This window comes from Garra rufa, chromosome 3, assembly GCF_049309525.1.
Source record: "Garra rufa chromosome 3, GarRuf1.0, whole genome shotgun sequence".
NCBI lineage: Eukaryota > Metazoa > Chordata > Actinopteri > Cypriniformes > Cyprinidae > Garra > Garra rufa.
The window spans coordinates 54,664,002-54,690,060 of record NC_133363.1 but is presented as its reverse complement, the minus strand read 5'-3'; the positions used below and the strand labels follow the sequence as shown (position 1 = coordinate 54,690,060).

General features: G+C 34.4%; 1 protein-coding gene across 1 annotated transcript in view; it reads left to right on the top strand.

Moving 5' to 3' along the window:
• Positions 1-26,059, top strand: part of mpped2a (metallophosphoesterase domain containing 2a) — an 80,354-nt gene that overhangs the window by 18,863 nt on the left and 35,432 nt on the right. Inside the window, exons 3-4 of the mRNA XM_073837345.1 lie at positions 4,118-4,299; positions 20,918-21,143. Coding sequence (XP_073693446.1) covers positions 4,118-4,299; positions 20,918-21,143 — 408 coding nt within the window. The remainder of the gene's footprint in view (positions 1-4,117; positions 4,300-20,917; positions 21,144-26,059) is intronic.

The window sequence follows — 26,059 nt, the reverse complement described above, 5'->3', positions numbered from 1 at the left end:
TTTTTAAAGTGTCATGATTTTCTGTGCAGGTGGTTCATTTCAGATATGACTTGGTCGTATAAATGTAATCACAATTCAGACAGATGCACGAGCCAGTGAGCCGGTTTCTTTTTCTTCATTCTTTCATTTTTTCTGTACTGTGTTTGTTCTTCCTTATATATGTATGTATATTTCTATCTGTCTTCTTCTTTTTTTTCTGTCTACTTGCTGTTTGTCATCCTGCGCTATATTCTTTTTCTTTCATTTGAGACTATCCTCTTTTATGTACAACTGCTTAACTTGTTTTCCTTAATGGAATTGTGTGTGTGTGTGTGTGTGTGAGAGAGAGAGAGAGAGAGAGAGAGAGAGAGATAGAGCGTGTGTTGTGCACAACGTCCCACCTCCCTTCCTAAGGTCCTTTATATTTTTAGTCGGACAGGAGATGTAAGTGTTAATTAGAGAGCCGAGGGCTTTTTGTCGACTGACAACCCTTTTAGTAATGAAATAATAGTGGGGGGGAAAAGTGCGGCTTATTGCACGTTTCTGACTTCAATTACAGCCAAGATCCTTTTTTTTTCATTCCTTTTTGAGTTATAGAGGAGAATTTCTTCCACCCCCGTTCTCCTCCCCTCACCACCCTCCTCCCCCCAAACTATCTTTGGGAAAATAAATAAAAGGATGTTCAGACAAGAAGAGAGTGATTCTCTTAAACAGACATCAAATGTGAGAATTTCTGAAGGCTGCTTCCATTTGCAGAGCTTCTGCAACAAAAGATTCTACTCTAGTTTTCACTTTTCCACAAGAGCTGTGAATGCAAATGGGAAAATGTTTCTGCAACAACAGTTTTTGCATTCCAGTTCCAAATGATCTATCTATCGTTCTATCCATCGTTTTATCTATCTATTGTTCTATCTATCATTCTATAGTTCGTTCTATCCATCTCTCTATCATTATATCGCTCTATCATTCAATCCATCGTTCTATCCATCTATCCTTGTATCTATCTATCTATCCTTCTATCTATCGTTCTATCTATTGTTCTATCTAACATTCTATCTATTGTTCTGTCTATCGCTCTATTGTTCTATCATTCTATCACTCTATTGTTCTATCCCTCGTTCTATCGTTCTATCATTCTAGCTATCACTTCATCATTCTATCCATCGTTTTATCTATCACTCTCGTTCAATCTCTCGCTCTATCGTTCTATCCATCGTTCTTTCTAGCGTTCTATCCATCGTTTTATCATTCTATCTGTTTATCTATCTATCATTCTATCTATTGTTCTATAGTTTGTTCTATCCATCGCTCTATCGTTCTATCTATCAGTCTATTGTTCTATCCATCGTTCTTTCTAGCGTTCTATCATTCTAGCTATCACTTCATCATTCTATCCATCGTTTTATCTATCACTCTCGTTCAATCTCTCGCTCTATCGTTCTATCCATCGTTCTTTCTAGCGTTCTATCCATCGTTTTATCATTCTATCTGTTTATCTATCTATCATTCTATCTATTGTTCTATAGTTTGTTCTATCCATCGCTCTATCGTTCTATCTATCAGTCTATTGTTCTATCCATCGTTCTTTCTAGCGTTCTGTCCATCGTTTTATCATTCTATCATTCTATCTATTGTTCTGTCTATCGCTCTATTGTTCTGTCACTCTATCATTCTATCACTCTATCGTTCTATCCCTCGTTCTATCATTCTATCCATCGTTTTATCATTCTATCTATCTATCATTCTATGTTCTATCTGTCGCTCCATCATTCTATCCATCGTTCTATCTCTCGCTCTATCGTTCTATCCATCGTTCTTTCTAGCGCTCTGTCCATCGTTTTATCATTCTATCCATCGTTTTATCATTCTATCTTCTATCTATCGTTCTATCTGTCGCTCCATCGTTCTATCCATCGTTCTATCTATCGCTCTATTGTTCAATCTCTCACTCTATCCATCGTTTTATCCTTCTATCTATCTATTTATCTATCGTTCTGTCTATTGTTCTATAGTTTGTTCTATCCATCGCTCTATCATTCTATCTATCGCTCTATTGTTCTATCCATCCTTCTATCCATTGTTTTATCTCTGTCACTCTATCTATTGTTCTGCCTATCGCTCTATTTTTCTATCATTCTATCCATCGTTCGATCTATTGCTCTGTCGTTCTATCTATCGCTCTATTGTTCTATCCCTCGTTCTATCTATCGTTCTATCCATTTTATCATTCTATCTATCTATTGTTCTATCTATCTATTTATCTATCGTTCTGTCTATTGTTCTATAGTTTGTTCTATCCATCGCTCTATCATTCTATCTATCGCTCTATTGTTCTATCCATCCTTCTATCCATTGTTTTATCTATCTGTCACTCTATCTATTGTTCTGCCTATCGCTCTATTTTTCTATCACTCTATCATTCTATCCATCGTTCGATCTATTGCTCTGTCGTTCTATCTATCGCTCTATTGTTCTATCCCTCGTTCTATCTATCGCTCTATTGTTCTATCCCTCGTTCTATCTATTGTTCTATCCATTTTATCATTCTATCTATCTATTGTTCTATCGTTCTATCGCTCTATCGTTCTGTTTTATTACTCTATTGTTCTATCTATCACTCCATCATTCTATCCATCGTTCTATCGCTCTATTGTTCTATCCATCGTTCTTTCTAGCATTCTATCCATCGTTTTATCCCTCTATCATTCTATCTATTGTTCTGTCTATCGCTCTATTGTTCTATCACTCTATCATTCTATCACTCTATCATTCTATCCATCGTTCGATCTATTGCTCTATCGTTCTATCTATCGTTCTATCATTCTATCCCTCGTTCTATCTATCGCTCTATCATTCTATGATTGGCCAATGCATTCCTAAGTTCAGTAGAAACACGTTTGATTGGCTATAAGGCTCAAAGCTGCACAAAACAGCACGCAAAAGCAATCTGATTCTGCAAATTGACACTTTCCATTTTTTTTTTTCCATTTCATTTTAATCACAACAGCCATGATACATTGTGTAATTGTGCAGGAGCATTTTTTGCCCCTTTGTCATAAATTTATGAGGCGTTTTCGTTTCTCTTAATAATTTCTGACCCTGGTACGGACATTTAAACTACTTGATCGTCAAAGAATCGTGAAAAAACATGATAGGAAATGTTTCTTAAGCAATAAATCAGTATTAGAATGAATTCTGAAGGATCATGCGACACTGAAGACAAGAGTAATGATGCTGAAAATTCAGATTTGCATCACAGGAATAAATCACATTTTATAATATATAACATAAACAACAACTATTTTAAATTGTAATAATATTTTGCAATTTTACTGTATCAAATAATGCAGCCTTGGTAAGCATTAGTGGCTTTTTCCAAAAGCATGACAAAATCTTACCAACCTCAAACTTTTAAATAGCAGTGCTTGATAAGAAATGTGACCCTGGACCACAAAACCAGTCTTAAGTAGCGTAGGTATATTTGTAGCAATAGCCAAAAATACACTGAATGGGTCAAAATTGTAATTTTTTTTTTATTTATACCAAAAAAATCATTAGAATATTAAGTAAAGATCATGTTCCATGAAGATATTTTGTAAATTTTCTTACCGTAAATATAAAAAACCAAATTTTTGATTAGCAAAATGCATTGCTGAATACTTAATTTGGACAACTTAAAGGGTGATTTTCTCAATATTTCGATTTTTTTTGCACCCTCAGATTCCAGATTTTTCAAATAGTTGTATCTTTGCCAAATAGTGTCCTGTCCTAACAAACCATACATCAATGGAAAACTTGATATATAAATCTCAATCTAAAAAAATTGACCCTTATGATTGGTTGTGTGGTCCAGGCTCACAAATGTGGTTCAATTCCAGTATCTCATAATGAATCCAGTTTATTGTTTCTGTCACACATAGATCTGTTGTAGATGAGACTTTTGCCATTACAGATGCACTGTTACGATTCTGACTGCGTTCGCAGACTGATTTAAACACGCGGCTGAGCTCATGTACTTATGTAACTAGCCAGTTAACAGTTCTGTGGAGTTATTTCTGCTGATTTTCATGCTCATAAAATAACCTCCTTCTCTTTCTCTCCCTCCATCTGTCTCTGTGTCGCTGACTCTCACTCTCAGGGTGGACCCCATCTCGTACGACACTCCCAAGCCGGGTGGCCACACGCGTTTTGTGTGCGTGTCGGACACACACTCACGGACAGATGGCATCCAGATGCCTTACGGGGACGTTCTCCTGCACACGGGGGACTTCACCGAGCTGGGATTGCCCTCGGAGGTCAAGAAGTTTAACGACTGGTTAGGTAAAGAGCTGCGATTAACCACCGCTTAACCCCTTGCATCACAGCTGACCCTCACACATACACACACGCAGGGTTTAGCGACGTGTGAAGTGGTGGTGACAGGTTTTAGTGACTGAAGCTAATGGTCAGAGTTTTCCTTATGGCATCCGTCACCATAACAGAAAGGGTTCAGTGGGCTGTGTGCATCATTACTGAATGTAGTTTTTTTCTGTTCAGTGAGGAATTTTGGGTACTGGTTTTGGGTTTGTCAAATTAGTTTTACTTTAAACTTTTGGATTTGTTGTCCTATAGAAAAATGTGCTTATCTAGTCATTGCTACCGTTCAAAAGTTGGGGTTGGTAAGATTTTATTTACGGAATCAATAGTTTTGTACAGCAAGGACACGCTAAAAGTTAGAATAATAACTTTGCTAGAAAAGATTTCAAATAGATGCTGTTCTTTTCTAATGAGTTTTCTATTGATCCACAAATCAATGTCTAGAAAAATCCAGATCTAGAAAAATAAAATCATGGCTTTCACAAAAATATCAAGCTGCACAACAGTTTTTAACATTAATATAAATAAGAAAGCTTTTCTGAGCAGCAAATCAGCATATTATAGTGATTTCTGAAGGATCATGTGACACTGTAGACTGGAGTAATGATGCTGAAAATTCAGCTTTTCATCACAGAAATCAATGACATTTTATGTATTTAAATAGAAAAAATTTGTTTTAAAATGGTAATCATTTTTCGCAATATTACTGTTTTTACTGTATTTTAAATCAAATAAATTGTGAGTGTAATTGCTTTTTTGTTTTTTTTTAAACACTTCATCAACCCTAAAATTTTGAACGAGACTGTAGCTAATACTGATTGATTTAATAAATATTGTTAAACTAGTATTGTTTGATTTTTATATTTGCTTTTTGCACAAAATCATGACGTGACTACTCTAGAAATCTACGTTGCATCGATTTTTGAGACTTTTTTTGTTTTGTTTAGTAAATTAAACCAGTAAACCACACTTCAGCCACAGTAAAATGAAGAAAACATCCATTGAAAATAATCCTATATTTAATTTTATCAACTAATATTCAGCAATTAATAAAATTAGCTTATACCAGGTTGTTATCGATATGTTATATTTTACACAAAAAGGTAAAAATTTACAACACAACTGAATGTGTAACTGTAAAATTAGTTGGTAGGAAAACAGCAACATCTAATGTGGTTTTGATTTAGCAGTAAGAATTGTTTAAATACATAAATTAAATTGATATCAAAAATATATTTGTAAATTAAATTGATTTAAAACAGACTAGGACAATAAAGCACCAGGAGAAATGTTTTCAGTGTAGACAGCTCTGCTTATTATTATCTGTGAGATCTATTTTTATCTTTTTTTTATCTGGTGTAGACATGGTGTAAGAATTATTTAGTATTTTCTACAAGACATTCTAATTACAGATTCATAGGAGAGCAATGGGCACTTCATTAGCAACTAATTATGCTTATTTATGTAGGGTTAAATTCAACATGATTTTATGTGTAGGAACAATTCTCTGAGGGAAAAAAATCTGTAGAATACAGATGAAGAAAAAGTTGAAAATTGTGAATATGTTTATTAATTCTATGATGGGAAAGATGAAAGATTTTATTAACATTTTACACAAATTGCTAATAAATGTTAGGTTTTAGAAACCTTAGCGTGAATTGCTATTATATAGGCAGTTGTCTACTGATTAGCAAGGTATTAGATAACCATCTGTCAATTGCTTTTGCAAAAGTACATTTCCAGACAAAAAAGTATGATTTGTTTTTGACAGAAAGCCCCAGATCGAAGCCAGCTTGCAGCATGTGGCCGTTACGGATGTTCTTACTGTGACACACTGTGAGATTGATAGAGTTGAGATTGAAACATCAGTCCTGACTTCCATAACTCTTGTTAATATATCTGTTTGGAAGCTCTTGATGCGTGACGTGCTCTCATTAGTTTGAGCTGTATAACACACACACACACACACGTAGTCTGTTATGCAGTGTGTGTTAGCATGCATGGAGTTTGTAATTTGCACAAGTCTTGGCTTCTGTAATGCACTCTCTTTAAACTAAATCTTACTGTATTCTAGGAAATTCATCTTTTAATGTGTTTTCATTTCAGCTAGAAAGTTGTAAAGTTCTTGGTATTTGAACTGTGGGTTATTTGAGTTTATATGTAGATTTGATGGCAGTTTCTTTTCATATGGTATTTTGTTTTTCTGACTAAAAAGACTAATCCACTCTTTAGTAAATACTGTGGTATTATTTCAAAACCTACTATTAAAGGAGAAGTTCACTTCCAAAACAAAAATTTACAATGTACTCACCCCCTTGTCATCCAAGATGTTCATGTCATTCTTTCTTCAGTCGTAAAGAAATCATTTTTAAGGAAAACATTTCAGAAATTTTCTCCATATAGTGGACTTCTATGGTGCCCTGAGTTTGAACTTCCAAAATGCAGTTTAAATCAGTGTTGTTTTTGACAACCATCTTAGATGTAGTCTTAGTCTTATGGACTAAAATGCTTCTTAGTTTTAGTCCAATTTTAGTCGACGAAAAGTCAAAAAGGTTTTAGTCTAGTTTTAGTCAAAAAAAGGGAAAAAAGTAGTCTTTTAACAAATTAATGTAGGTCAGTAAGTATTTTGCTGTTGGGTAGTGTCACTTATAAGTTCTGAAAATAGCAGATCTATAGTTCAACCCAATGTGAGCTTCCGGATCGACTATTTTCACCAATAATTACAATAATGAAGGAATGTTTTAGAACATAAAAGACAAACAAGGATGGAATGCTAAAACGGCTTGCCATACTAGTACAGCAAAGAGTATTTAATGCTAAAACGGCTTGCCATGGCGTCAGATACTTTTTAAGTTTTAATTGGCATGCACAATAAGCGGAAATGTCATGCATTTTAAACGTCTGACGGACCACCCACTAACATTTTCGTCTATTCTCGTCTCGTCTCGTCAACGAAAACTCACACACGTCTCGTCATGTTTTAGTCATCGACGAGCCATTTTTATCTCGTCATCGTCTCGTTATCGTCATGAAAAAAGTGGCGTCAACGAAATGATTTCGTCATCGTCATCGTTGACGAAAACAACACTGGTTTAAATGTGGCTTCAAACGATCCCAGCCCAGGAAGAAGGGTCTTATCTAGCAAAACGATCAGTTATTTAAAAAAAATAAATAAATAAAAATTATGTACTTTTTAACCTCAAACGCTCGTCTTGTCTTGATCTGCCTGAACTCAGTTTTTTTTCCGGTTCAAGACAGTTAGGGTATGTCGAAAAACTCCCGTCTTATTTTCTCTCTCAACTTCAGAAATCTTTTCAAAATCATCCTACATCACTGCAGAAGTACCAACCCAGTATTTGCAAAGTGAACATACAAAGATCAAACACCCTTTACAAAAAAGGTAAAACAGCGTTTTAGGACGATTTTAAAGTTGAGGGAGAAAATGAGATTTTTCGACATACCCTAACTGCCTTGAACTGAAAAAAAAACAGAGTTCAGGCAGAGCAAGACAAGACGAGTGTTTGAGGTTTAAAAAGTATATAAATTGTAATAAAAAACAATCGTTTCAGTAGATAAGACCCTTCTTCCTGGGCTGATATAGTTTACAACCGCATTTTGGGATTGTTTGAAGCCGCATTTAAACTGCATTTTGGAAGTTAAAATTCGGGACACCATAGAAGTCCACTATATGGAGAAAAATCCTGAAATGTGTTCCTCAAAAAGCATAATTTCTTTACGACTTAAAAAACGAGAAAAAACATTTCAGGATTTCTCTCCATATAATAGGTTTCTATGGTGCCCCCAAGTTTGAACTTCCAAAATGCAGCTTCAAAGGGCTCTAAACGATTTTAGCCGAGGAAGAAGGTTTTATCTAGCGGAACGATTGGTTATTTTGAAGAAAAAAAAAAAAAAAAAAAAAATTGTATATACCTTTTTAACCTCAAATGCTCGTCTCGTCTCGTCTCTGCGATGCATATGCGTAGTGTGTGTGACCTGGGTCAATTAGGGGTGTAAATCGGAGCCTTCAAGACGATTCGATACGATACCGATTTCTTAAGCTAACGATTCGATTATTTTCGATACTTCAGAATTCCCTGTGATACGATGCGATTCGATGCGATTCGATTCAATACTAGATATTTTTACATGATATCTATTAAGTTTCAAATAAATCAACAAAAATAGTAAATAATTTGCCTTTTATTGAGAATACAGAAACAGTATTCTATTCACATAATGTGTATGTTACACTAAAGCAGTTGTGCTCAATGCACTGCAAATAGAACAGCAAATATAACAGTTACTGCATCTACAAAGTGCAATCAGATAAATTGTAATAATAAAAAGAAAAAAGAAAAAGGCTAATGCTTATAGTGCAGGTCTACTATGGCCAATTAGCCTATTCACTGTTTTAAAAAGTTTCATTTATACAAAATTGGTTACATTTTGAAAATACAATTTGCATCTTATTAAGAGGTAATGGTCACACATCCTTTGCAGTAGATGAACTGCAAATAGAATACTACTTCACAAAATCAGTTCAAAATCATCGCTCTTGAAAGTCAGACAACAACGTGAGGTCTGTGAATATGAACAACATCATAGATGGACTGTGAAACGAAAGTAACGCGTGTGAAGTAGAAGACAATAATGAGATTAGCGCCACCCGCAGCTTAGGAGTAGGTAGTACGCTTACGTCGGAGCCATAGACAGTAAAAGAAAGGTCGGAACGGATTCTAAAAATAGACAAGTGAACAAACAGGCGGCAAAATAAACACATTAATCGATACTCTTGCGGACGAATCGATGCATTGAATCGGCGGCTGCATAATCGATGCATCGATACGAATCGATTAATATTTACACCCCTAGGGTCAATACAGTTAGGGTATGTTGAAAAACTTGTTTTCTTCCCCAACTTCAAAATCATCCTACATCGCTGCAGAAGTACCAACCCAGTGTTTACAAAGTGAACATACAAAGAAGATCAAACACCCTTTACAAAAAAAAAAAAACAGCAATGTAGGACTTTTAAAGTTGAAGACGAAAACGAGATGGGAGTTTTTTGACATACTCTAACTGTATTGACCCAGATCACACAGACTACACATGTGCATCGTAGAGACAAGACAAGATGAGCATTTGAGGTTTAAAAAGTATATAAATTGTAAATTTCTTTAGAAAATAACCGGTTGTCTTGCTAGATAAGACTCTTCTTCTTTGGCTGGGATCTTTTAGAGCCCTTTGAAGCAGCGTTTAAACTGCATTTTGGAAGTTCAAACTTGGTGGCATCATAGAAGTCCACTATATGGAGAGAAATCCTGAAATGTTTTCCTCAAAAAACATAATTTCTTTACGACTGAAGAAAGAAAGACATGAACATCTTGGATGACATTTTTTGCTCTGGAAGTGAACTTCTGCTTTAAGGTTCAAGTCCCAAAAAATTTGTGACATTTGGGTTGGTTTCTTGGAGTCTTGTTGTAGAAATGAAGTTTAGGGAGTGTCTGTGTTGTTTTGATCGTGTGTGTGGTAAATCCTGCACCTCAAGTCCTTTATGATCCTGTGCTTTGGTTGAGGGTGTAGATCAAAACACATGTGATTAAATCAAACGGTTGCCGACTCTGACATCTAGAGCTCTGTTGGCGCCAGGGAGTCCTGAGTTGAGGGTTTGGGATGTTGGCACCTGACGCGGCCATAAAGAGATCACACTGACCCGTGAAGCTGCTCACATCGCTGACCTTCAGACTAGCGAGTCCATTCTCTTGTCATACTCTATGTGTATCCCAGTGGCCCTCTCTACATGAGCCGTGCGTCACAAACAATATTCAGTGCTTGAGAGGAACTAATACAAGTAAAAGGTACTACACTGAAATGTATAAATGAACTTGTTACGTATTATAACAGTAGTTTAGCTGGTTTGTGACCCGTGCTGGTCTAATTTTAAGACCATAAGAACATAAAAATATCAGTTTTGGTTGAATTTGAGGTTGTTACAAAAATGAGTTCATTAAGCCCTCTTCTAGTGATCGCAATGCTCTAAACAGCTTTGTGAATATTCATATTGAAATCTCGGTGGCATAAGTCCAAACCAGTGAAACACATGCTGATGAAAACAAAATGATCACGCTGACTGACATTTGCAAAGCGTGTGCATAAGACGTGCCTTCTCTGAGAGCGTGCAGTCTCCCTATAAAGTATATTAATGTGAAATATGTCTTGGCGAGATTCACACTAACATAATGCTTTATGTCTTACATGAACATTTAGTTAATGCTTGGTGGAAAATATGATGTGCAACATTATATTTGGTCCATGCATTATAGTAGGTCTTAATATAGATCTGTCTCAATGTCAATCAAACATTAAAAGAAAAAACAAATCCCTCGCTGCTCTTGATTAAACTAATGTTTATATGTATCTTTGTTCTTATTTTATTTTTAGCATCATTACTCCAGTCACATGATCCTTCAGAAATCATTTTAATATTCTGATTTGCAGCTCCAAAAACATTTTTTATTATTATTATTTTGTTGAAAACAGCTGAGATAATTTTTTTTACAGGTTTCTTTGAATAGAAGGTTCAGAAGAACTTCTGAAATGGAAATCTTTTGTAACATTATACATGTCTTCATCATCACTTTTAATTAATTTAAAGCATCCTTGCTAAGTAAAAGTATTCATTTCTATAATTTCTTTCACTTTTAAATTAAACTGACTCTAAGCTTTTGATTTCAGTTAAATGCTGATCTTTGAATCTTTCTATTCATCAAAGAACCCTGAAAAAAAAATGTACTCAAATATTTTAAATTTTGATGATGATAATAATAATAAATGTCTCTTGAACAGCAAATCAGCATATTAGAATGATTTTTGAAGGATCATGTGACGCTGAAGACTGGAGTAATGATGCTGAAAATGTGGCTTTGATCACAAAAATAAAATACATTTTAAAATGTATTCAAATAGAAAGTACTTATTTTAAATAGTACAAATATTTCACAATATTACTGATTTTGCTGTATTTTGGATCAAATAAATGTAGGCAAAAGAGATAAATAAAATCAAAATCTTACCGTCCAAAATCTTTTGGCTGGCAGTGTAGGTGTTTCAATCCACTCAAACTTAATTTTGCACATTATTTGTCAAAATTGTATTCTAAGTTTCGCCAAATTCAGTGTTATAGCTAGTATTTTGTATATATTCAGATGCATTGGTATATTTGGGACCATAAAACAACTACTGCTTATATTACAATTTTGTAATATACCTTATAAATACCGTCAGCATAGTAAGATACTTGTGTATGTCGTTTGTAGAATACATAACTACTTTTTAATGAGTGACTTGAATCTTGTCAAGTTGCAATTGCGAAGTAGCTTCTTTGACACTTGTATTTGTATTTGCAGGAGTCTTATTTTTGATGTCGCAGGCTCTTAGGTTGTCCTTCGCCGCGTCATTCCATCCACGCATACTCCTGTGTCTCACACGGTTGAAGTGCATCAGAAGGGATGAAACGGAGAAAGCTGTCAGCAATCTTTCCATCCCTCCATCTATCAACGCACTCGACGGCACTTTTATTTTTTTATAATGCATCTGGCATATGACACCCGGCAGCTTTTGAAGTGCCTGGTGGTCGGAGAACGCTCCGACTTTCTTATTATTCACGTCCCAAAGGAAACCTGACGATGAAATTATTTTTCACATCATCGCTTTTTGTTGTAAACACACAGCTGGGCGCTGATAGATAATCTCATGATGGCTGAAAGCTGTCTTCTGTCAAAAACCATGTTTGGAAAGAAGAGTTTAGTCAGTTTAAAACAAATCGTTCCCTCAAACATGACGTGATGATGGAGTAGTTTATATAAGCCTTTTGACGAACTCAAGGAAAGTTGCTCAGATGAGCCTGTAGTGAATCTTCGGGAAAAAGGATCTTTGTGTTTTCGTTGTCCGAGCCAAAGCATTCCGGTTATATTTTCTGGAGAGTTCCGTAACATAAATGCTTGCGTTTCTTTCCAAGGTCGCTCCTTTGTTCTTTAGCAGTAGGGGCTAAATGATACAGAAGGGGGAAAAAACATAAAAGGGCCTCTATAAATTAAACTTGCAAAGGGAAATTGGTGTTGTTTATTTTAGACCTTTTAAATACTGCCGGTTTTGTCATTCCCCTCTCTCTTTTGCATTTGCCTCATTCACTATGTATTTTCGTGAAGCTGAGCTCACTTTTGTTTGTTTTTCTGGCACAGAAAGCCCAGCCGCTAATCGTTGTCATTGATCATGGTTTTTGTTTATAAGTGGGATCGATTTGCAGGAATCGTTCGGTGGGAATGAGGTTTCTTTGCTAAAGTTCAGTTCTGCTCGATATCTTGCCCGTGAGAGCTGACCTGTACTTCTCCGCGTGGGATTCACGGATGCAAACATGGATCTGTGCACCGTAAATAAGGAGCTTTTCTAGGTCTTGACTTCGTTTGTCTGAGTTCACTGCTGTTTCTTTGATCAATGCAGGGCAGCCGATAGATCCAATGTCCAATAGATCAGCTGTGTTCCTTTGTTTTGCAACGGTGTGAGGGTGGAAAAGGAAAGTGTTTGCATGTTTTTTTTTTTTATCAGTGATATACAGTTGAAGGCAAAAGTTGCAGAATCTGCAAAATGTTAATTATTTTAGTAAAATAAGAGGCATCATAAGTTTTCACCCCTGGCTTTTAATGCATTGTTTTTCCTTCTGGAGCATCAGTGAGTGTTTGAACCTTCTGTAATAGTTGCATATGAGTCTCTCAGTTGTCCTCAGTGTGAAAAGATGGATCTCAAAATCATACAGTCAGTTGTTGGAAAGGGCTCAAATACACAAAAATGCTGAAAAACAAAAAAAAAAAATGGTACCTGAAGAATCAAGTGTATGTAAACTTCTGAACAGGGTCATTTTTATAAATTCAGCTATTATTTTCTCTTGTGGACTACATGTGAATATCTTTTATGTGAAATATCTTATTCAGGTCAGTTCTACATAAAAAAAATAATAATATGCATTTTGTATGAACCCTCTTATTTTGCTAAAATAATTAACATTTTGCAGATTCTTAAACTTTTGACTTCAACTGTAGATATCATTGCAAGCCAGTATGACTTTTGTTCTTGTATTAAACAGAAAAGGTTTATTTTAGGCTAATATGCTTCCCAAGGGACACAAAAGATTTATTAAAGTGTCTTAAATGAGTCCATATTATTTGTGAAACTTGCCATGATTTGAGCTCTTATTTGCTAAAAATCTTCCTCTCCAGTGACCTTATAACTGCTGTGAGTCATTGAGTTGAACTCGAGAACCAAATCATTCAAATTCATGAATGAATCATTCAGACAGGTACTGTGCACCAACTCGAGTGATCCATTGGAAAGATCTGACTCGAAAATCACCCATTAGTATTTCTCTCAAGAATGAAAGAAGAAAGATTTTATAAAAGATTAAGATATAAGTTCAGAAAGGAAAAAAAAAACAAGTTCATGCTCTGAAATACATTATGTATCTGAGATGCATTCAAAGCTATTGTAAAACAGTCGTTACTTCTGTTACTGTACATCAATTAAACTCTATTAAAGGGATAGTCCCGAAAATGAAAATTCTGTCATCTTCAGAACACAAATTAAGAACAGTAAGATTTTTGTTTTTTTAAAGAAGTCTCTTTTGCTCACCAAGCCTGCATTTATATGATTCAAAGTACAGCAAAAACAGTAAAAATTTAGAAATATTTGTACTATTTAAAATAACTGTTTTCTATTTGAATATATTTTAAAGTGTAATTTATTCCTGTGATTTCAAAGCTGAATTTTTAGCATCATTACTCCAGTCACATGATCCTTCAGAAATCATTCTAATATTCTGATTTGCTGCTCAAAAACATTATTATTATTATTATTATTATTATTATTATTATTATTATTATGTTGAAAACAGCTGAGTAGATTTTTTTTTTTTCAGAATGAATAGAAAATTTCATTCATTAATTTTTTGAATAGAAAGTTCAGAAGAACAGCATTTATCTGAAATATAAATCTTTTCTAATATTATAAATGTCTTTATCATAATCATATTTTAAATATTGGTAATAATATTAATAATAATAATAATAATAAACGTTTCTTGAACAGCAAATTAGCACATAAGAATGATTTCTGAAGGATCATGTGACACTGAAAACTGGAGTAATACAGCTAAAAATTTTACTTTGATCACAGGAATAAATTACATTTTACAATATATTCAAATAGAAAACAGTTATTTTTAATAATTAAAATATTTCTAAATTGTACTGCTGTACTTTGGGTCAAGTAAATGCAGACTTTATGAGCAGAAAAGACTTATTAAAAAATATTAAAAATCTTACTTTTCAAAAATTTTTACTGGTAGTGTATTTTTGATTAAATCCAACAGCTTGCTGGCCCATGCATATAAATCAATGCAACTGACACGTTTAAGGCCCAGAAAGTAAAGACATCTTTAAAATAGTCCACGTAACATCAGTGGTTCAACCATAATGTTATGAAGCTACAAGAATATTTTTTGTGCGCAAAGAAAACAAAAATAACAACTTTATTCAGAAATTTCTTCTCTTCATTGCCAGTCTTCAATGCACATTCTGGGGCTGTATCCGAAATCGCCCCCTATACCCTCAAATAGGGCACTATTTGAGGGGACAGCCATTTTAAGTGGTGTTTGAAACCATAGTGGACGTTCCCGAGTGTACTCATTCAATCCCACAATGCACCGCAAAAACGAGTGTACAACCGATGTACGCTCAACAGCTAGAGATAACCCATAATGCACTGTGAGAGTCGCGCGCCGACTGAATTCCCGCGTCTCGACAGACGATGGCGCCCGCAGCTGAATCATCCATCCGTTCGTTTTACAATGCGCTCGTCTAAACTACTTACACAATCTATATTGATAATTATTCTTATAATCTATAATAATATGCCTTTGTTGCTTGCATTTTTTGCAAAGTAGTGCAACACTCACTTAATAAAAGCAAAATGTCTTTTTTTCTCTTCATACGTTTTGTGGATTCATGAAAAAAATCTTTCAGACGGGTATTGTGAACTAAATAAACTGGTTCATTGGAAATATCTGACTTAAAAGAAAGTTTTATTCAGAAAGGAGCTGCTAGAACAAATGTCAAGACTTTCAGTAACTTTTTTTGACCTTTATCGGAGCTTTACACACCCAGTCCTCATTTCCTCTCATTATAAGAATAGACTGACCAGGATAATCTTTAAAAATGAACCTTTTGTGTTAAAATGAAAGCAGAAAATACGTCATACTAGTTTGGAAAAACATGACGTAGCGTAAAAAATGAGTTTTCATTTTTGGGTGAACTATTGCTTTAACTTATGATTGAGCGTTGGGTGATTTGTGCTGTTGGGCTTTCTGGTGCCATGTGCTCTTTGTTTTTAATTCTATTCATCAAATCCCACATGTTTTTTTGCGCGGCGGTTTGCAAAACTTGACGGATGTGATTGCGCTGCTCTGTTTTCAACAAAATACACATGTTCCCTACCAGCCATCCTTCAGTTTCAGATGTTTACGGTGTGTAGTTTATTTTCACTAATTTGATTTACATTCATTACGCGCAGCGATTGCCAAACTGTGCCCCGCGCCGGTCCTCTGATGTAAATCAGATTCAAACGTTGAGGCTAAACCCAAATCCCTTTGACTGTAAGCGCTTTCCCATACGCCACATACCTTCCCATATGTTCCTCCGTAGCTTCTTCAAAGTAATAAACAGAGTTTATATCCGCAGCCCTCTTCGAAAAATACATTTTGATGGCAATAAAATGTTGTAAAAATCCCTGCGGGGACGCAGAAGATGCAGTCGGTGGGGAGGTAATTGCATTCTAGGGCTTTTTCCGCCATGGAGAGGCTGGCACGAAGCTCGTCCGCCGGGGGTTTGTGATTCAGTTTTGTGCGACGCGAAAGCTCCATGTAAATGGATCCGTGATGGCGTTTGGCTGACTGCGGTCCGCGGAGCTGAGAGATGGGCTCCTGTTATTAGATTAGACTGGGATTTATGATATATCCCGGTCTATATAGTGCCGAGCGCATGGAAGGAGCAAGAAAGTAAATTAAACTGCTGGGAAAGTGTTTACTTTTAAATCGGGTTATCTTTTTATTTTCTTTATACTTTCGGTCAAGCGTTTTGCTCCTTTCCGATGCCGTTACAGTTCAAGATTTAATAGCTTTTTATTGTTTTCCAAAAAATGCATTCTCCCAATTCAAATCGTTAAAAGCCTTTATTAAACTGGCTTTTTCACACTCTTCTCTTTTATAAAAGAGAGCAAATATTGGACTGCGAAGAGCTCCTTAAAACATATTTTATAGCACTTCTGATCACACCAGATTTTGACTTGTGTTTAGGGGTGGGCGATATGGCAAAAATATCATACACTTTTTTTTTTTTTTTTTTCAGAAATATCACGATTCACAATTTTATCACAATTCTTAGTTATAAGTTGTCTGAGCAGTACAGCCAAACTAATTTCTCTATTTTAAAACCAAAGCCTTACAAGGTAACAAAATATAAAATAAAAAGAATGGCAGATGTTTAGGCTAAAGTTGGCAAAGATAAAAATCTTTGTCATCATTCAACTTTTTTTTATTAAAAAATAAGAACAAAGATAGGTTACATGTAAAAAATACACGTAGTATAAATAAAACAAACAGTGCTTTAATTTTCAGGTACAGTAGGCGTATTTAGCAGTAGCATTCAAGAAATTGAATTAACAAATATAAAAATAAAACACTATATACACTACAGTATATACCTAAATTATACATTGACTTTTATTAAAGCAACTGTATTACAAGTTCTTCTGTCAAGAGCAGTGAGTGATTTTTCTTTATGCTTTGTTTTATTAGCCTACCATCACCCAAAAATGACAATTCTGTCATCATTTACTCACTTTCGAGTTTTATTTTTTATTTTTTCATATGAAACATTTTGAACATAAAACGTATTTTGAAGAATGTGGGTAACCAAACAGTTGCTGGTCCCCAGTTACTTCCATCGTATTTCGTTTATTTTTTTTCCTACTTTCAAAATAAGTGGGGACCAGCTACTGTTATCCACGTTCTTCAAAATATCTTCTTTTGTGTTTAGCACAAGAAAAAATTTATAGAGGTTTGAGACAACATGTGAGTACGTTTTTAGGTGAACTGTCCCTTTGAAGCAATAGTTCACCCAAAAATTAAAATGTAATGTTTATCTGCTTAACCCCCAGGGCATCCAAGAAAGATGTAGGTGACTTTGTTTCATCAGTAGAACACAAACGAAGATTTTTAACTCAAACCATTGCACTCTGTCAGTCATATAATGGCAGTCAATGGTAAAATCTTTTAAGAGTAAAAAAAAAACATACACGGACAAAACCAAATTAAACCATGTGGCTCGTGACGATACATTGAGGTTTTAAGACACAAAATGATCGGTCTGTGCAAAAAACTTGTATCATTATTATGTTATGTGTCTCAAGACCTCAATGTATCGTCACGAGCCGCAGGGTTTAATTTGGTTTTGTCTGTGTATGTTTTTTTTTTCTCTTAAAGATTTGGTAACCATTGACTGCCATTATATGACTGACAGACTGCAACGGTTTGAGTTAAAAATCTCCTTTTGTGAAGAAACAAAGTCACCTACATCTTGGATGCCCTGGGGGTAAGCAGATAAACATAAAATTTTCATTTTTGGGTGAAGTATCCCTTTAATGACAATCAGGAGCATGTTTAATTCTGTCGCTTTAAGAGCTGCACATATCAAATATACTGGCGCGCATCTGTTTTTCTCTGTTTTTGACAGTATCGGCGAATCAGACACGAAAGATAGCTTAGTTCTTTAATCAATCAGGTGCAGTTTGAGAGACTTTTAGTGCACGTGCTTTCAAGCGCATGCCAGAACAGCGTGCATTATTTAACCGTTTAAAGGCCTTTTCACACTGACAACAGATTCCTATGGATGCTTTCACATAGACCGCGAACATTCGCGCACCGAAAAAGCGAATGTTTTTTTAACAACCAGTCCAACTAATCTTTTCAGTTTTGCAAAGCGAAAACACGGCCGTCCAATAAGATTTGAGCATTGCATCACATGCCCGGAGCAGCTGCTGTTGCACAAAAGGACGAGAGTGGTGGCACTCTTTCGAAAACCAGTGTGAACAAACACAGAAGAAAAGTATTCCTAGAGAGAAGAGGATGCGCTCTTGTTAGATCTGAGAACAGATGGTTATTCTCACATGTTCTTGATATAATTTCTGTTAATTCTCCACTGAATTATACGATCTGGAGGAGAACACGGTCCGTTTTCTTCCACGTGCGCGAGTGTTATACGAGTCAGAGCTCGTTCACTCTCTAGATACATATTAAAATAAAATGATTGAAACATTTTTCTACTGTTCTACACATGAAATATAAAAGCAAACAGTACAATATAGTTGTACAGTATATTGAGACGGAGGAACACTGTAGCATGATACTACACTATTTTTTCAAAATAAGATTGCGGAGACATTAGTCGTCCACAATCAAAAATTGTCATATTGCACACCATGTCTTTTCTTTTGCATTTTCGCTCTGATTTTGCTTTGTGACTTGTCTGAAAAGCACCTTGTTTCATCTGTTTTGTGGGTGAAATATTGTGATTTGTTTTGTTCTCAAACTCACTTCTCTTTTGAAGCGTTCCATATGTGTTATGCAATCCACTGAGAGACAGTCTGTGTGTTTTCCTGTCTAAGGATCTGTATATATATATATAGAGAGAGAGAGAGGCACTCTTTTTGTACTAACCCCTGTTGCATTATCCTGATGTACTAGCACAAAAGAGCTTTGCTCTGACGATGGAGGCTGAAGTGAGAAGGAGAACAAGGAAAATGAAGCGGCCTTGACTTTAATAAATGTTTCGTGCAGTTCAGGATGGCCATTGTGTTTTAGCGCACTTTCTGTAGAAGGGAAAAGAAAGGCCTTTGTGGCCTGAAAGACATAGACATTACATTTATCCTTGACTTAAAGTTTTCTTATATGTTTTAACTTTAGAATTTTTTTTTTCTCCAAAGGTTTTTGTAGTCGATATCAAGCCATAGTTGTTGAGAAAAAAGCTACCTTTTAACAATACATCGACTGATGTTTGAGAATAGACAGTAGCTTGAATAGAGAGGTAAAGTAAGATGCTTTGGTGTATGTTTTGTTGTAATGGCCTGTTTCTACTTGCACAGTCCTGTTTTTCATTATCTAACTTTTCCTCAGGATCGCAATAACCTCGCATGAACAAAGCAACAAAGCATTTTTTTAATAAATTCACACTGTGTCCTAACCAGACGTGAGTTCCATTGACAAGAAATCTATCTATCAGTGGTGAATGCAAAATAGTGTGCAACAATGCCCACTATCCAGTCAGAAGATTTTTTATTTATTTTTTATTTGTTTTTTTATCATACAGTTATGGGAGGCAGGGTTTTGGATCAGTGAAATTTACACTGCTATTGTTAAAAAAAAAAAAAAAAAAAAAAAAACTTCACGGTTCTTCCAAACCACATGTTTGTTTTTTTTTATCAGTTTTTCCAATGGGATATTAAATTATGATTTTAATATAAAATGATTATTATTTAAGCTAGTCTCTTACACTCATCAAGGCTGCATTTATTTGATCAAAAATACAGAAAAAACAGTAATATTGCAAAATGTTATTACAATATAAAATAATTGTTTTTATTTTAATATACTTTGAAATATAATTTATTCCTATAATGCAAAAGCTGTATTTGAACCCTTTTCCCTAAAAGTAATTTTCAAAACATACTATTTGTAACTTATTTGTAAGATGATTGATACGTTGATGTATGCAATTTAATCCAAATTATAATAAAATGTAATTAATATTAAAACGTATTGTTTTATATACACTGCTGCTTAAAAGTTTGGGATCAGTAAGATTTTTAAGGATTTTTAAAGAAGTTTAAAGAAGCTGTTTATCTGATCAGAAATACAGGGAAAAAAAATATATTGTGAAATATTATTACAATGTAAATCAATGTTTTTTCTATATTAATATTCATTAAAGTTTAATTCAAACCTGTAATTAAAGTTGAATTTTCAGAATCATTACTCCAGTCTTTAGTGTCACATGATCCTTCAAAAAAAAATTTTTTTTTAGGATTTTTGACCAATAAAAGGTTAAAAAGAACAGCATTTATTTAAAATATTAAGGTTTTCTTACAATATACACTACTGTTTAAAGGTTTGGGGTCAGTAAACGTTAAAACTTTTTTTTTCTTATTAATACTTTTATTCACCAAGGATGTGTTTATTTACATTGTTAGAAAAGACATTACATTTGCTGTTCTTTTTAATTTGCTATTCATCAGAGAATCCTGAAAAAAAGAATCACAGGTTCCAAAAACATATTTGGCAGCACAACTGTTTCCAACATTGATAATTCTAATAATAAATCAGCTATTAGAATGACTTCTGAAGTATCATGTGATATTGAAGACTGAAGTAACAGCTGATTAATGTTCTGTTTTAACATGTATGTTTTTTGTTGTATTGCAGGCAGCCTACCATACGAGTTTAAAGTGGTGATTGCGGGGAATCATGAGCTGACCTTCGATAAGGATTTCATGGCGGAGCTGGTCAAGCAGGATTACTATCGCTTTCCCTCCGTGTCCAAGTTGAAACCCGAGGACTTTGACAATGTTCAGTCTCTCCTGACAAACTGTGTTTACCTGCAGGACTCTGACGTCACCGTCAAGGGCTTTCGAATATACGGCGCACCGTGGTAAGTTCCTCATGTGTTTTTACATTTACAGTAAAATCAAAGACCAATTAATTTAATCAAAATTGCTAATTGTTGACAGACAGTCATCATCATCATCTTGTATTCTGGTTTTGAAGGTTTGTGTTTGTTTATCAGTGTTTGACAATGTCAAACATATTTAACAGATTAACAGAATTGGAGGTGAATATGCCATTTCTACGTCATTGTACTTGCACAAGACTTTCCACTTCTGGTTTTCAATCCAATCAAGTGTTTACGTGTCGTATCGAATGGATTAGAAAAGGTTTATCCCACCCCTCTCGACCCGATTGACATTTCAATCATTTTTGGCCATTTATATTCCGATTGAGGTGTTTACCTGGAGCATTTTCATTCAGATTGGACTGTTAAACTGAGCGCATGTAAACACACCTAGTGATTTATTATTTTTCCAGGTTTACAATGACTTTAGACTATAGTAGTCAACATTTGAAGTTAGATCAAAAAGGATCATCAAAGTTGTCCAAGAATGAGTATCCTTTTTGGTTTTGGACAAATTTGATGAAACATGAAACATACAGTTTTTTTTTTTTTTTTTGCCTATTTCAGTTAACATCATAAAACTATCGAGCTAAACCAGTAGTAATGCTATGGCTGATGACGCGAAAAAAGAAAAAGATGAACTAAATCAATTGAGTGAGTCATTTACGATAAAACCACTCCGATTGATTCAAAATTTCAAGCGATTCACTAGCAAAAAACCGATCAAATTAAAACAGCCATTCATTTTCAAATTTCAAATAAGCAATATCACTCTTTCTTAATTCACTTTGCAGTTTAGCATTACATTTTTAATGAATAGTTCAAGCTAAAATGAAAATAATGAGAATAACTAACTTTCATCTCATTCCAAACGTCTTTTTATTGTTGTTTTAGTATTATTTCAATTTCAATTAGCTTTCAAATTTACACTACCAGTCTACATAGTTTTTAAACAGTTTTTTTTAAGTCTTTTCTGCTAAAGAAGCCTGCATTTATTTGATCCAAAAGTATTGCAAAAACAGTACAAATTTGAAATATTTTTACTCTTTAAAATAAATTTTTTTTTATTTGAATTGTTTTAAAATTTAATTTATTCCTATGATTTCAAAGCTGAATTTTTAGCATCATTACTCCAGTCACATGATCCTTCAGAAATCATTCTAATATTCTGATTTGCTGCTCAAAAAACTTTTATTATTTGAATTATTATTTTGAAAACAGCCAAGTAGAATTGTTTCGGGTTTCTTTGAATAAAAAGTTCAGAAGAATAGCATTCACCTGAAATAGAAGTCTTTTGTAACATTGTAAATGTCTTTATCGTCACTTCTGATCAATTTAATTTATTTTCCAAAAAACGTCTGATCTTAGAACTTTTATATTCATCAAAGAATCATGTAAAAATGTACTCAACTGTTTTAAATGTTTATATGAAATATTCACGGTAAATAGAAAGTTCAAAAGAACAGCGTTTATTTGAAATATAAATCTTTTGTAACATAAATGTCTTTACAGTCAATTTTAATTAATTCGATGCAGCCTTACTGGATAAAGGTATTTACGGAATTTCTTTACAAATTTCATTAAGATACTAAGAAAGTTAATAGTTAAAGTACTTTAAATGTGACATTTTGAATTCAAAAGCTCTTGTGATGTCACTTCTGTGACGCTGCCACTGCTCACTAGTAAACAATCGGCCTGAGAAAGCACCTCTGCGTCATTCCCATACTCCATCCTCGTGTGTTTGAATTTCCTCGGATGCTCTGATCCTCTTGGAACCTGCCTGTTTTTCTAGCACCGCTGTGGGAATCGCTCGGCTCACGCTCTATTGGGCAGCCCATTTAGCTGCACCTCTGCCCTACTTCCTGTTTTCTTAGCATCCATCTAAAAAGATAAAATGGCCCTGAACTATAATTATCCCACACAACATCTTTAATGCTTCCTGGCATTTTCTATTTTTACGTCGTGCCCCTTGGACTTTGTTTTCCTGTGTGTTTTTTTCCTCTTAAGAGCCATTGTGAGATTCACCTCTTGCGCTGTCTTGTTTTTGTCTATAATTAGCCGTGAAATGAAGTTAAAGAGGGCGTTGTAGAGGGCATCCCGCAATACGTAGCGAAACAGACAGTGGGGAAGCGGAAAACAGAGGGAGGAAGTGGAGAAGGAAGGAAGGAAGCCCCCCGTGGCCCTTTAGCGTGAAAGCTGCTAAATGTCTGTTGTGACAGCGTGGGGTCTTGTGGGAAACGCGGAGGAGGAGGGTGGCGGGTGGATACTGATAACTCAACACACACACACACACACAGATGGCCCATGAGGTGGTCAGTCTGACCAGCAGCGTTAAAAAAGTATTTGGGTGGCCCTGGTGCAGCGTGTGCCTCATCTGGCCTAGAAATTCGAGAAGCCGGCTAATTTGTATTACCATATTGTCACACCATTGAATGCGTAACATAAGTCAGACGTTCTCTGAATATCGTGACGGCAGACCAGCCGTTCGCCTCGAGCGCTGCTGACTCATTCCCGAGAGTGAAAATGGAGAGAAAGCGGTCTAAAAGGAAAGAAAGATATCCATAAAGCTATCTTGATGGACAGATGGAGACAGTAATGGCATACTTTGAGACACACAGACAAACGGTGACAGAGGAAGGGCCCGAAAGACAGACAGCGAGAGGACGGGTGTCAGAAAGAGAGGAGAAATGCATAAAGAAATCAGAAAGCGCTGATGCAGATAGACATGGCCGTGGCTGTATTGATGGGAGCACATCATGCGCAGACACGCTCTGGGAATCAAATACATCTTCACACCAGGATCTTTTTTGTGAAATTGTCACTGAGAAAAGAGAGGATTTTATATTGTAGTTTTGCACGAGGCCGATGTGCAGCTAGTTGTTTTTAGTATCTTCCTCTTGTTTATTTAAAAGAGGTTCAATGTTATGTTTTATTAAAGCGATATCACTCTTTCTTTCACATTACACCACAAAACCAGTCATAAGAGGGTTTTTTTTTAGATTTATACATCATCTGTTGAATAAATAAGCTTTCCACTGATGTATGGTTTGTTAGGATAGGACAATATATGGCCCGAGATGCAACTATAAACAAAAATAGTGGAATCTAGGGGTGCAAAAAAATCGAAATTTTGAGAAAATCACTTTTAAAGTTGTCCAAATGAAGTTCTTAGCAATGCATATTACTTATAGTTTTAATGCATTTACAATAGGAAATTTACAAAATATCTTTGTGGAACATGATCCTCACTAATGATTGTGGCATAAAAGAAAAAATGATAATTTTGACAATGTATTTTTGGCTATTGCTACAAGTATATACTCATGCTACTTAAGACTACTTAAGGTTTTGTGGTCCAGGGTCACAATTAGCATTACATTTAAATGAATAGTTAAAGCTAAAAAGAAAATAAATAGTATTATTTATATTCAGTTATAGTGTTTAATATATTGAATTAGCTTTTATATTTACGCCACCAGTTAAAAGTTTTTGAACATTAAGATTTTTAATAGTTTTCAAACAAGTCTCTTCTGCTCACCAAGCCTGCGTTTATTTGATTCAAAGTATGGCAAAAACAGTAAAATTTTAAAGTGTTTTTACTATTTAAAATAACTATTTTCTATTAGAATATTTTTAAAATGCAATTTATTCCTGTGATTTCAAAGCTGTTTTTTTTTTTCAGGTTTCTTTGATGAATAGAAAGCTAAGAAGAACAGCATTTATCTGAAATAAAAATCTTTTGTAACATGAATGTCTTCATCATCACTTTTGACCAATTTAAAGCATCCTTGTTAAATAAAAGTATTATTTTTATAATATTTTTATAAAAAATATATAATGTATACAAAAGTTGTTTTAAATATGTTACAAATGCTTTTGCTGAGCTTTGGATCTTTATATTCATCAAAGAATCCTAAAAAAAATACTCAAATGTTTAAAATATTGATGATGATAATAATAATAATAATAATTATTATTATAAATGTTAATTGAACAGCAAATCAACATATTAGAATGATTTCTGAATGATCATATGACACTGAAAAATGGAGTAATGGTGCTGAAATTTAGATTTGATCACAGGAATAAATTACATTTTGAAATATATTCAAATAGAAAACAGTTACTTCAAATAGTAAAAATATTTCAATTAAATAAATGCAGGCTCGGTGAGCAGAAAAAAAAATCTTACTGTTCAAAAACTTTTGACTAGAGGTCGACCGATATTGGTTTTTACCGATACCTATAGCTAGGTTGGACCACACTGGCCGATACCGATTAATTAACCGATAGTTTTTGAAAATGGATACTGAACGGCAACTAAAGTGCTGTACTATTTAAAAAAAAAATACTAAACCATACTTTGTAAATGAATAAAAATATTAATATTAATTATATATTGATCATTAAAGTTATTTCATAGTTCATTAATGTTAACAAAATAAACTTATAGTAATTGTGTAATATGTGTAAACTATATTACAGTAAATGTTGAAATTAACAGACTCTAACAAGGAACAACACTTCTATTCTACAGCTTTCATCAATCTTAGTTGATGTTACAAATGGGCTCATTGTAAAGTGGTGTGAATCTTTACATTTTAACAATATGTAAAATTGCAGGTTTTATGCCTTTTGTTTATTTTTGGAATATCTGTGTGTCAGTAGGCCTACTGCCATCTTAAAATTAAGATTCAATTTAATTACGATTTTCAATATCAACTAAATATAACCATGCATCGCATTCTCAGTTTTCAATATTACTGCACATGGATACATTTGCATTTACATTTTACATCAAATTGATTTTTCTATTATATAACCAGGCTACTTTTTTAAACAATTACTTATTTAAAATGTGTTATTTTTTCTTTATCATTTGATTATTGCTGATG